This window comes from Saimiri boliviensis, chromosome 1, assembly GCF_048565385.1.
Source record: "Saimiri boliviensis isolate mSaiBol1 chromosome 1, mSaiBol1.pri, whole genome shotgun sequence".
Lineage (NCBI taxonomy): Eukaryota > Metazoa > Chordata > Mammalia > Primates > Cebidae > Saimiri > Saimiri boliviensis.
Window position 1 is genome coordinate 248,703,981 of NC_133449.1, and position 12,821 is coordinate 248,716,801.

General features: G+C 37.5%; 1 protein-coding gene across 2 annotated transcripts in view; it reads right to left on the minus strand.

The window, feature by feature from the left end:
* Positions 1-2,070: 2,070 nt before the first annotated feature.
* The window catches only part of RAB3C (RAB3C, member RAS oncogene family), a 262,422-nt gene continuing 251,671 nt past the window's right edge, over positions 2,071-12,821 (minus strand). For both annotated transcript variants that reach the window (XM_074385739.1, XM_003925826.4), the window contains exon 5: positions 2,071-10,487. In XM_074385739.1, coding sequence (XP_074241840.1) covers positions 10,300-10,487 — 188 coding nt within the window. In that variant the 3' untranslated portion in view covers positions 2,071-10,299. The remainder of the gene's footprint in view (positions 10,488-12,821) is intronic.

Consider the following 12,821-nt stretch of genomic DNA (forward strand, 5'->3'; position numbering starts at 1 on the left):
TGCTTGGAGCAGTCTTGTCTCACGTCTCCTCCTGCATAATTCCTACATGTCCTGTATGTTTTAGTTCAGTTCTTGTTTCCTCCAGTAGGCCTTCTCAGAACACCCCAGCCCTTGCTTTCAATCTGGGTTACTAATTTCTTCTGTGTTTTCATAACAGCTTGTGTTTTACCTCTATATCGACACTAATCAAATTAGATTGTGATTGTCTGCTTGGTAGAAAATTTTTTTGAAATATTAATCCAGATTTTCATCCAACACTCACTTTCCATGTATTTTTCTATACCTTTCTTCCACTTAGCAGTATTGCATTAAGGGAGAGGCAATATTTAGAAAAGAGAACATAATTTTTGGATAAAATTTCCTGAGATTTAGAATTAATAAACAATGAGAAACTTTTTAGCTCAAAAGGATCAGGTTATTAACAATAGATTAGGAAGAAAAGGTGAGCAGCCAGACTAAAGCTTCTTTGAACTGGGTGAGGGGTTGAGAAGTTAGAGGAGAAAGAAGAGAACCAAGAAATAAGGGGTGGAGTGTCCCTGAGAACTGTGAAAAGACTTTGCGGCCTTTTATTTAGAAGGTGTCTTTTCCTAGTCTGTTAAGAAGTTGAGGAGAGAATGACTTAGCATTTTCTGAAGGTGACAGATGTTTTCTGTTTCCTGCCTACTGTCTCAATGCTGTTGAATAAGTGGCCACATAGTAACTTCATATTTTAAAATTAATTCAAAGCTAAGGGGTTATTACTTGAGAAAACAGGGTAGAGGCAGATTCCTGCTAAAACGAATTGGATCTGGTTCTGCCACAAGAGCCTCAGAATAATCAGGAAACATGTGAGGTCTTTGAACAGAGTTTTATTGATTGTCTTAAGTTTATCTGGGAGCAAAGGACTATAGTGTAAAAATGCATTTTATAATATTTCAAAGAGGAAATTTTGTGAGCTCTTTTGAAATGAAACAAATTTTCAACATTTGTTTTAAGTATTAGATATACATATTAAGGAATATTTAGCCTATCAACTATGGTGTTTTTATTGATATTAACTTACACATTTTCCTCCATTACAATGGTTTAAGTTCATGGAGGAACTCTATGTATGGAGTAAGGACTCTATTGTATGTATTTTCATGGATACTGAGAAATTAGCATATAGAAGGCATTTTGTAAGTGTTTGTTGATAATATAATTGGAAACCTTTCAATTTATTATCATTGTTTTCATATTTTTGGTTTCTTAAGCCCTACCTGCTTTGTCTACTCAGGGAAATTACCCTTCTATTATCAAGTTCAATTTAGAAGTTAATTTGACCTGTGGGCCTCACTGGCTCTTCTGGGAACCTTCCCCCTTGACCAATTTTCAGTGCAGAGTCTTGGAAATTGCCCTGAAGAATATTTGGAAGAAATTTTATAGAATCAGTGCTGTTAACACAAGTAGAATGCTGCAGGATTGCAAAATTAGTAGTAGATCTGCCATGATACAAAGAGATTCATAGCTGGGTGCTTCCCCATGCCCTGGGGTCCATGACCAACGATAGCCTGCACAGCATCCTAATCATCACTGCACCAAGCACTGTGCATTAAATGAAACCCATTCCGTTCAGACATCCCATCCATATGTTGTCCCTATTGACTGCCCTTGCCTTGGGCTGTGCCAGTAGGGCATCAAGTGATCATCAAACCTTAGACTTCTGATTTAGGGACACATGGTCTTCAAGTTGCAGACCTGAAGACTTTTTACTACTTTAGCAGCTATTCCTGATACTACATCTAAGGTCTTTGTAACTCTGGAACCCAGTCAATTGGGTCAGATTAGTTATCTGACCTTGAAAATTATCAACCTTGTAAGTTATCTACCTTGAAAGATTACAAGTATTAGAATTCATTCCTGTGCCTAAGTCCACATTCATGTGTGAGATATTCAACGAGCTAAATATGTTCACTCTTCAGCTTTAGTTCAAACTCAGTGTTGTACACAAGATTATTGAAGAGGAAGAAGAAATGGAAATAAGCATTCTGGGATGAAAAATAATATGAATTCAAAGAAGACAAAAGCATTAATCAGACTAAGGCTGAGAAATTCAGGAATATAGTCTCTTATTTATTGTAATCTTCAAGAAATTAAACAAGGTAAACTCAAAGAACAAAAACCACTTTCTATACAGAATTCACATACAAACTGAATACCTAATAGAGCACATACCATTTTTTGCACAATTAATTTCAATAAAGATAATTAAAACTTCACAATGTGAATACACTTCATAGCTTTAAACCCACACAAGAGCTCCTGTGGACACATGAAGAGTCACAATATTTGCTATGCAGCAGTAGTTTTCAACTAAATGTCAGTCACTATATGAAAGCATTAAGCTGTTTACAATATTTTCTTAAGAAGAGTTCCACAGTGCAGTCACTGAGAAGGGGCCAAAAGTGCCTGGTTCCAAAGGAAGATCTTCATCTGTGCATTTCCAATGCCCTTTACGGGAAAACATGGAGCTACAGAAAAATATCTGGGTACACATCTGCCGGGTGGCATTAGGTCAGACAATCTCTCATGGTTTGGTGCACTGGCAAATGTCTAAAGCAACTGCTGTAATGTGGCATTAAAGCAATTTACATATCGTGGCTGAGTCTTGAGTGGCTCAGCACAGAGGAATATAATGATACAACAGCTTGTCTTCCTCACGGAGAACAAAAGGTAGGGAGCTAAACTGGGGCAATTTGAGTGGTTGCAAAGGGCCGGTTTGGCTATCTTAAGAAAAACAGTGAATCTATAGCTGATAGCTTTGGCCCTCTTCCATTCAAAGGAAACATAACTGCAGCCTTTCCCACTTATTCTCCTGGCACAGTCTCCTTAGTACCTAATTATTTCTGGAATTATGTTTGACCTCTTCAATGGAGCTCTCTCTGACTCTTCCAGTTCTTACAGGTCCCCCTTCTCTGTGCTTCTAAACCCTGACATAACCTAGCATTTAGAATACATCTAGATTTTTGTCCCTTGTTCTCATTAGGGGCGGGAGCCATACCTCTTCCATGTTTGATTCCCACAGCACTGAGCATATGGGGTTCAATAACTATGTGACGACTAACTAAACATTCAACCACACCCTTAAGTTATCATTCTAATGTTGGCTACCTGTTTCCATTCTGTAAAAATTTGGCACAAAGTTGTCACTAATCTCTCTATTTTACCCACCTTCACTTGACTTCTTCAGTGGGTTTTGAGAGCTAAGAACAAATTTCAGTCTATCACAGTTACATTCAGGCCACATATCACCCACATAGACCAAATCCATTTAATATGATTGGCACATCCTCACATGGCAATCTTCAACCAAGCTCCATAGAGAGAACTGAAGGCTTAAATATGATGAACACATGGCCATGGTCATCTAGAATTTACTGTCTTGCATCGATTTTAGTGAGTAAGTCATAATTGGTTTTTCTTCCTAAGGGTTTCATGACTTACTCCACTAACTGAATGAAAAGACAAAGTACAATATTAAAATGAATGCTTTACCTTAAAAAGAGAAATGGCAAGTAGGAGTTTAAGATGGTTACCATACTTTAAAAATTCACATAAATAAACATTTATAGCTTTTAGTTATCCAGCAGCTAGGCTTAAGTTCTTGATTTTGCATTTCAGTGAAGTTTCAGGCCACCAATTAGCATTAAACAAGGGAGTTTGATGATGAATGTATGGATTTATGATGGTGTTACAAAGTGTTCAAGGATTCTGATTTGTTCCTCTTGTATCACCAGTGTGGACAACTGAGGATTGAAAGTGAATACAACATTAGCTACAACCTGGAAATACACTGGTATTTTAAAATTCCCAGCATTGACATTGTTGAATTTGTAAATAAAATACAAGTTTGAGTAGCAATAAAATATACATACAAATAGAGGTGAAAATTCTTAGTAGACATACCATGTGATCAACCTTTCTGCAAAGAAAAACATGACTTTTCCTGATGCACATAGTTTTTCTTAGGTATCTAAATTAGTTGCTTAAAAGCAAAATGTACAATTTTATATGACACTTAAAGTGTGAGTTATAGAAGGAGATGCTTTTATAAAATAAATGAACAGCCATTCTGTCTTGACAATAAAATCCACAATTCTAAAAGATAAAATTGACATATATTTCCAGATACTAAATGTTTGGTTTTATAAGAAAAAAGTATTTTGAAGTAGGCACAGAGGAGTTTTACATGACACCAATAAGATATTTACTGTATAAATTGCACCACGAGACAAATACAGCTACAAGAAAATCATTTGAATAAGTCACATAGCTATCAAAGCATCTCACACATTCAGTATAATTCACTCTTTCATACTAGTTTATATACACTGAGTAAGTCATTAAATATTGCACTTATTGGCCCATGAACCCTCAATTCTGAGGTGTTGAAAATAGAGAACAAATCTATTTTATAACATATTTCATGCAACATTTAAGACATTTCAGTTCTACAAACACCATTAAATAGTTGTACATTTGGACAGTCCAACGGTATCACATCACGTCTGACATTAACAATATATTAACAGGAATTACAGGACAGTTTTCCTTCAGCACGTATTCTAGGGATAATGAGATAATGCATGGAAAGCCATCATATTGATACAGCAAACAATACCCAAACTTTACTTTTACAAGAAGAAGTATGGAACCACTAGACAGATGTAGGTCATGCTCAAGTCCCTGAAAGGGCAGGTGTCTGAGTGGCTCATGTTCCATCTGTGTCTGTAAGAACAGCATTCACGAACCTAAGCAATACCTAGCCCCAAATAACATGAATGCAAAATAATTTGCATCAAGAAATAAAGCCACAGCCAATTCTCACTTGTCCACGATGAACGAAATATGAACACAGGTGAATGAAATACACAGGTAACCTCAAACCTCATTTCAGCAAGTAATGACTGTTTTAAACTCCACCAATAATGATTGCTGATGGGAAGTAAATGGTGAAACTTGAGTCTCATTTTCTATTCTTGGTTCTGTCGTTCCATGAGGACAGTGTTTTTAAAAACTGCAATAATTTACAAGAAAGTCAGAAAGTAAAAGAGAACTGCAAATAGAAAGTTCAGTTTGTCCGCTAGCTAGATGGTCTGATCTTAATACTCGAGCTCTGAGTGAGGTTTTAAAATAACTCATTTCTGTTATCTAGAATGTTTGCAAAATGTATTTCCCCTCCACTCTCTCTGTTTAGAGGAAATTAATTATGTGCACAGACTAATCAAATTAAATCAGTGTGAAGAACCCATTTCATGGACCTTGTAAGTAAGATGTGAGTTATAATTAGAACATAGTAAAAGGTCCCTTTTCCCTAGCACTAAGAAAGCACCATAGATGGACTTTTCCCTTCTAGAAAAAGTATCAGTGTTTACCTGATACCTTTGTATCAGGCTAGTGAGCCTATGAGTGATTGTTGAGAAGGGCAGCACTGTGTGTGTAATCTAAGAGCAAATATTCCAATCTGTCAAAGGGAAATATTTTTTGACTGGAGTGTCAAGCATTTCTGTAAATGCTTTTAAGAAAAAATATGTGTGAAAGACCGGTAACAATAGGTAGATACATTTTAGACAAATCCCCCAACTTGGGTTTTCCCAGTTTGGGGATACTGTATTTCTACAACCTAGAGCCCTTTAGATATGGTGCAGTGCAGGGGTAAAAGCTTTTTTATTCTGGTCATAAACTTTATCTTTTAGCTAATTTGTCCCAGTAAATTCCAGGATATAAAATAGGTTATGTCTTTAATTGACTTTGGTCAAAAATTCACCTAAAATATGAAGAACTCCCAAAAGCTGGCTCAAAGGTTCAGCATATCAAAAAGACTTCATCATTTTACAGGCAAACTACTGAAGTGAAGGTAGTCAACACACACAGGCAGAGCTGAGCAGAGCTGTAAAGGCTGCATTTTCCAGGGAGTGACAGAAAGGCCACATGGGTGTAATTGTCCATGTGGCACCCAGACAGCACACTAAGTGACTATACAGGCAAAGGAATGGAATTCCAGGTTCTAGTCATGCAGACTGTAATTGTGGAAGAAAAGATTCTTCATACAGACAGGCCAGTTCCCGAGTATGCCACACCAAAAGTACCTGACTGAGCATTCCAGTAGTACTATGAAGATTATTAACAAACATACAGTAACTTTTTGGTCTAGAAGGGTTTTAGTTAAGACTTTTTATAAATAAGATTCATATCACAGTTTTTCACATGCAGGTGCTACCTCAGCTTGGTACAGCTTGGTAGTTTGGATATGCTTTTAATATAGTCCCACAAATGCCACACTGTTAACTAAAAGATCACATAGTACATTCTCAACCATGCACTAAAAATACATGTTGGATAAATCACATCACAATGAACCACTGATTATGGACTACCATGCTCTAAAATTAATATTGCTTCATGGAAGTTCAGTTAAGAGTGGAATGTATTTAACTTTTAAAAGAGAAGGTTGTGTATACCTGAAAGTCTATAGTCAGCATCCATGTATTTAAAATTGAAAGTTTAAATTGGTTCCTTAAAAAATAATCAGTGTACTAAACAAAAGGCCTATTATTCATATGAGTAAGATTTAAGTAGGTGAAATATATATTTGTTTATCGAGTGTATTGATGTCTTGTATAATTTGGGTTGTAACTTTGTAGATTTTATTATTAAAATGCCGCAACTTTCTGCTACAACTGGAGGTATCATCACAGTTTTCTTGCCAAGTAAACATCTCAGCTCTTAGTTACCAGGCAGGAAAAGAAGACTGAACTTCAAGTGACCAGAAGGAGGAACTAGAAGAACGTCCTGGCTTTCACAGTCGTTAGAAGTTCAAGGCAGTCGGAGCTGTTCAGTGGGGAAGCACAATGAACTGATTCATTGGCCTGAAGCACTTCCTTTTATGAGCGTGTAGATGTGATGCTAACATTCAAACCTCCATCTTAGGATGCCTCGTGCACCTTCTACTTCCATCCCCATCTCCCAAAACTAAAATGCTAATTCACTCTGAGGATGGCTATTTAAGTGATTAAATTTTCTGTCCAGTTTTTCAGTTGCATTGGGAAAGGAAAGGAAGGTACCAACACCAAAGCTCTTGGAAGAATCTATTTGAGACAGTCAAGGTTTATTCCTAAAGGCATTTAGAGGAGTGAGAGTGGTCAGGTAATGAGTAGCAAAGAAAAATAAATTCACTCTTAAAACACCAGTTTACTTGCGTTGAAGACAAGAGATAAATGTGTATGACTTACAAACTAACAGGAGTATGCACTTTTTAAAATGTCTTGTTTTTTTAAATATAAATTTAGTTAGGCCATTGATAAAAATGACCTGCATTTGTTTATGTATTTAGATTGTTGATAGATGAAGGGTTTTGTGCGTGTGTGTGTGTGTGTTGGCCAAAAGGCTGAAATACCTTGGAACTATAGTGCTATAATTTATAAGTAACATAGCTCATTGCCAGTGAAACCTCACTTAGTTAACCTTGAGTTGCTCCAAGCATTTGCCAAATTTGGTATTAGACCCTGGATTTCTTGATGCAATTAGGAATAGAGAATATTCTCTTTTCTTACATACTTTACAGCAGAAGCAAGTGTTCTTTCTCTTGAGCTCTGTGACTATTTCTATGGAAACTTCTCATTGAGTTATTTGGAATGGAAATCCAAGCAGGTTGGGAGTTTCAGAACTGAGAATCAGTGAAATTCGCTTCCATTGGGATTTAGAAATTAGAAAGTATCAGATGTTTCTTGGCAATGACACTTGGGCTATTGTTGCATACCTTTCCTCTGACTGGTATAAAATGGTTCAGCTTTGGGATGTTTGACGCTGTGTAAGTGGGCACTTGGCTTAGGGCTTCCCATCTAAGGGCCAATTAATTTTAGCAGCAGTCAGTTCTTCATGGAAGGAGTTTTCAGCAGAGCAAAACTCTGCTCTTTCACTTTTAAATACTGTTTCATTTTGATTTTCATTTTACAATAATACATACATCAAGGTCCTTCTGAAAAAGTCATTGAAATATTCTTTCTATGCTTTTTACATCTATTTATATATGTGGTATGAGGGCTTTGAAGGAGGATGGGAAGGGTTTCCTGGCTTTATTAGTTCCTTTTAGATTGTAAAAGTGAGCTTAATGCTATATTATTTAACATGGCCACTTTCTGGCCCAAGTTACAGAAGTATTACAACATCATGCGAACAGACTACTGCTGCAAACAAACCTGTTTTTAGGCCCCCTGCTTATTCCTTTCCATTCACTGTAATTCCTGTGATTTTAAAGTTGGTTTAAAACCACAGTCCAAGAGTTGGTGATGGTTCTAGAAAGTGATGGTGGTGATGATAATGGTGTGCATTATGGGGGTTGGAGAAGGCAAGTCATTAAAAAATAAGGGAACTTGGACCTTGGGATTCTAGAGCTACTCACACCCTTCTTGGTTAAAATGCTTGTTGCGTAACTGGCATTCGGTAGATACATCTCAGTCTGTTCGATGCCATTAAAAACTAATAAAACATTAATGTTTTCTTGTCTTTACCATGCTAAGGCTTGCCTTGTAGGGTTCCAAAGTAGAAACGTACTACTGATGAGTGGTTCTTACTAGGAAGGTAAGAAATAACATGGAAATGCTTAAAGCATTCCAATGCTCTCTCCCCTAATTTCCAACTTTTGACTCACTACTGTATGTGACCTAGTTCTGTAACTTGTAAGGATTTATTCTCCAGAGATATCTTCAGGTGTATGTCTGTTTCACTTACATCCCATACTTTTATGGGCAGCTTCTCTATTTTTGAAAATATGAAAAAAATTCTTTGGCATAACCACCAAAAAAGGAGAAGGTTTACTTAATGGAACTATCCTTCCAAACCTGCCAGTCTCTGCTGCCTTCCTAAATCCTAGCAACAGTGGTACAGAGGCCAGGTTTCCCTGTCATTCTGCACAGCTGGTAGGACTTATTTGCTCTTTATTCATATAGGTTATTTTGGAAGTTTGTGATACAAAATTGGAATGTTCCAATGGTTTCTTCCCGCTTTTAAGTTGCTATGGACCCTAAATATTTCAGAAATTGAAATACTACAGTTACAGAATGTTTGTTTGCTGTGTAACTTAACCATGCATGTAATAGGAATATGCTTTAGAATTTATAAACATTTGGACTTAAAAAGATGATTAGAGACTAAAATTTTTCTTTTCCTCAACTTGGGACCCTTTGAAATCCGATTTAAGTAGCATTTAAACAGGTAAAAGAGCTTAGCTGAGGTTTCAGAAGATGGCCATGTTTGGGGAGGCAAGTCTGCATCCTATGGTAAGAGGAGCCCTAACAAGCTTCAACATAAGCTCTAGTCCAAGAGTTGGTGATGGTTCCAGAAAGTGATGGTGGTGATGATAATGGTGTGCATTATGGGGGTTGGAGAAGGCAAGTCATTAAAAAATAAGGAAACTTGGGCCTTGGGATTCTAGAGCTACTCACATCCTTCTTGGTTAAAATGCTTGTTGCATAACTGGCATTCAGTAGATACATCTCAGTCTGTTCGATGCTGTCAAATATTCTAGGGGTTGGGTAGGATCAGTGAAAAAAAAAACAGTACTGAGTAGGTATTTGCTTATTTAAACGTGTAATCAAAGATTATTGTTAAATAGCCCCAGTCAGGTAAAATTAATGACTTAGGAAAATTGCAAGGATCTTCAAAACAACATTTCAATTTCTTTATAGGCCAGTGATCTCCTCAGTTATTAAAAACAGTGAAATAAAGACACAGTTGCCAACAGTAAACTGAACAGACTCATGACAGCATCCCTCATCAGGAGAAAAACTTCCATTTGATTTTCCATTAAGAGTAAAGCAATTGAAGTCTCATGACATCTTCCCCTGTGCATGCACACACACACACATACACACACATACACCCACACGCGCGAAATTCCTTGGTCATCATTCCTACAAGTGAATACTATAATTTGAATCGATGGGACAAAAGCCAGTTATAGTGAAATTATAGTCTGATATCCCAGAAGTAGTCTGAAAACAAATTTGAAACCAAAAAAAGGCCTAGCAGACAAATAAATAACAAGTCACATGCAGGTACTAGATGTTTATAGATGGATAGTCCTTACGAATTTAAAGATCACATATTTGCCACATATTAAACAGGAAATCTCCCAAGAATTGAATGCATGTATGAGCCATCGACATCAAATTATTCCTTCAAATAATTATTAGGCAGTATAAATGAAGGTTAATAGGCCATTTACAAATGCTGCTTGTTGGCAGCTGGAGCCCTCTGGAGCTGCCTGTGTGCATGGGGACACTAGCAGGCGCAGTTGGGCTGCGGTGGAGGAGGGGTTTCCTTGAGTCTTGTGTTCTGCTTTGCAGCGGAGATGGCAGGATCAGTCTCCAGACCCTCTGACATTTTGTCGCAGATGATATCCACAAGGCGCTCAAACGTCTGCTTGACGTTAATGTTATCCTTGGCACTTGTTTCAAAAAACTCAAACCCTGGAAGAAACAGAGCTTGGTCATTTCACATTTCTGAAATTAAATGGGACTTGATTATGGCTTTAAATGGTGATGAGTTAATGGTCACACAGCAGTAGGTGGTGGGTTCAGTGTAGATAAGAGATTAGAGGTGGGCATGAGGTGCCACTGAAGCAAATGCTACCATCTCTCACTCCATTAACCATGAACAAAGAGTTAAAAAGTGGAATTGGAGAGGTTCACATTTTACTTTTCTTTACTGATTCATTTGCATTACCAGCATGACTGAATAGATTAAAAATATTCTTTTGCAAGAGTTAGTAATGACAACATTAAGAATCCTCAACACCACATCTATGATCTTTTCCATCCCTTCCCTCAACCCCCAGCCCACCATGTAGACTCTTGAAATCTTTTCCTGGCATTATTTGGCATTTTATTCTATTTTTATTTCCATATTCTGTCAAAATTTTTAATATTAATTTTTTGAAATCAGTTTAAACTCAGAAGGCTTCATGTGCATACTCTGCTATAAAAGGGAACACCAAGCTCCAACTGAATCCAGCTCTAACTTTTCCGTGTCTGCCCTGCTGCTGCCTAATGATGGGTCTGAGAGTGGGCTTCTAGTAAATGTTCAGTATCGAAAAGGACACAAGATGGCACTGAAGAGTCATAAGATTGACCTTAAACCTGCTTCAGCCTCCTTCAGAAAATTTTTGAGTAGTGTTATTCCAACAGCCCTCCAGGGCTTTGTATACCTCGGCACCTATCAGCCGGGTATTGATTTTTCCATAGCTTCTGTTATTTATCAGCAGGAATGTTTTTACCAACATCTGGGAAAGGGCACTTGGCAAATTTCAAATGAGCTGTCGGAGATTGTTAAGAAGGTACAAAATGCAGCAACAGCCTCACACTTTCACCGAGGCGCCACTGTACCTGGGCAGAAGCAGCCTTAGTATGTTACTCTGTACACAGTCTTATCACTCTATTGTTTGCATTCACATTCCACTGGCTGAGCTTGCCAGTCAGTTGCCATGACAACCTCCTCACTAGGCTAGCCAGAGATTGCTCTGGTCCATGCAGAGGACGTTGATTTAGGATGTGTTGGGCTGAACATAGAAAGGCTTTTCTAATCCATTCTGATTTTTACACCCTATAAATCCTTCTGGTTACATCTGGCCCTATCTCAGAGGAGCCACATGGATTCAAAATGATTAAATCATGTGATTTCATCCCAGTTCCCAGGGCCAAAAGAAAAAGAACAGACTAATATTTTGCATCCAGGTCAAAAATCCCTCAAATAACCTGGAAATACTTATTTTCTTAAATAGTATTGAAGCTAGACAACAAAAGGCAATTCTCTTAAGTTAAAATCTCCAACTTAGTCATTACACTATTTGGTTGAATGACTACATCTGACCTTGAATTTCCCTAGCTACTCTCTTGTTAACATCCATGTGAATAACTGCAGGATGGGCTGAAGAACGTCGGTAGAGCCAAGGCTCTATAAAATAGAGGTGGATACTTCAAACTATTGTGGCTTGTATTTTTCTTTCATTCTGTCTCTCTGGACAATGCTTACATGGTTCTCTTATAGTCTGCATTTAAAAAATCTATAGATAAGGCCATCTGGTGTTAACAGAGCTCTCTTTTCTAATGTTTATACAGTCGATAGAGCTAGACCATTCAACTTCAAGTAATTCAATCCAGATTTGGGGAAAGGCAAGTAGAGATCTAAGCAAGATCCTTGTTGCTAAGATATCAGACCTATTGGTATCCTTGTTGTGATTTTTCCCAGAGGTAATGGGAGGCTGCTTTATGTCACAAGATACCAAGAACCCACTGAAGAATTCCAGATCCCTGAATGAGGCCTTGAAGAAAAACATCCTAGAATTTGGAACAAAGGTCTCATTTACAAGTTCAGTTTTCTCATCTTTGCTAATACTTCTTGTACTTACAAGTATGATTTGGGAAGTCACTGAGCTTGAACAGTATCATAAAAGATTCAGCCCTTATGAAAAAATGATAATCCACACAAGATTTTGTCAACTGTGACATGTTTAGTCTGGACATCTCAACACCCTATCATCAAACTGGTATACAATTTGAGGTCAGTAAAATGATCTTTGATCTCAGAAGCCAACATGCTCTCAGCTTCTCAACCTTAACTGGAACCCTAAGAATATGTCGCAATTAAAGAGGCGGTGTGCCGGAAATAATGGCACCTATTTATTCAGCATGCTGGGAAGGAGACATCACGAAATGGTGAGAGAGAAATTGTCAGTCAAAAGATGTCGGATCTAGCCTCACTTATCAATACTTCTAACTTTGGGACCATGAGCGAGTCAATTTTTA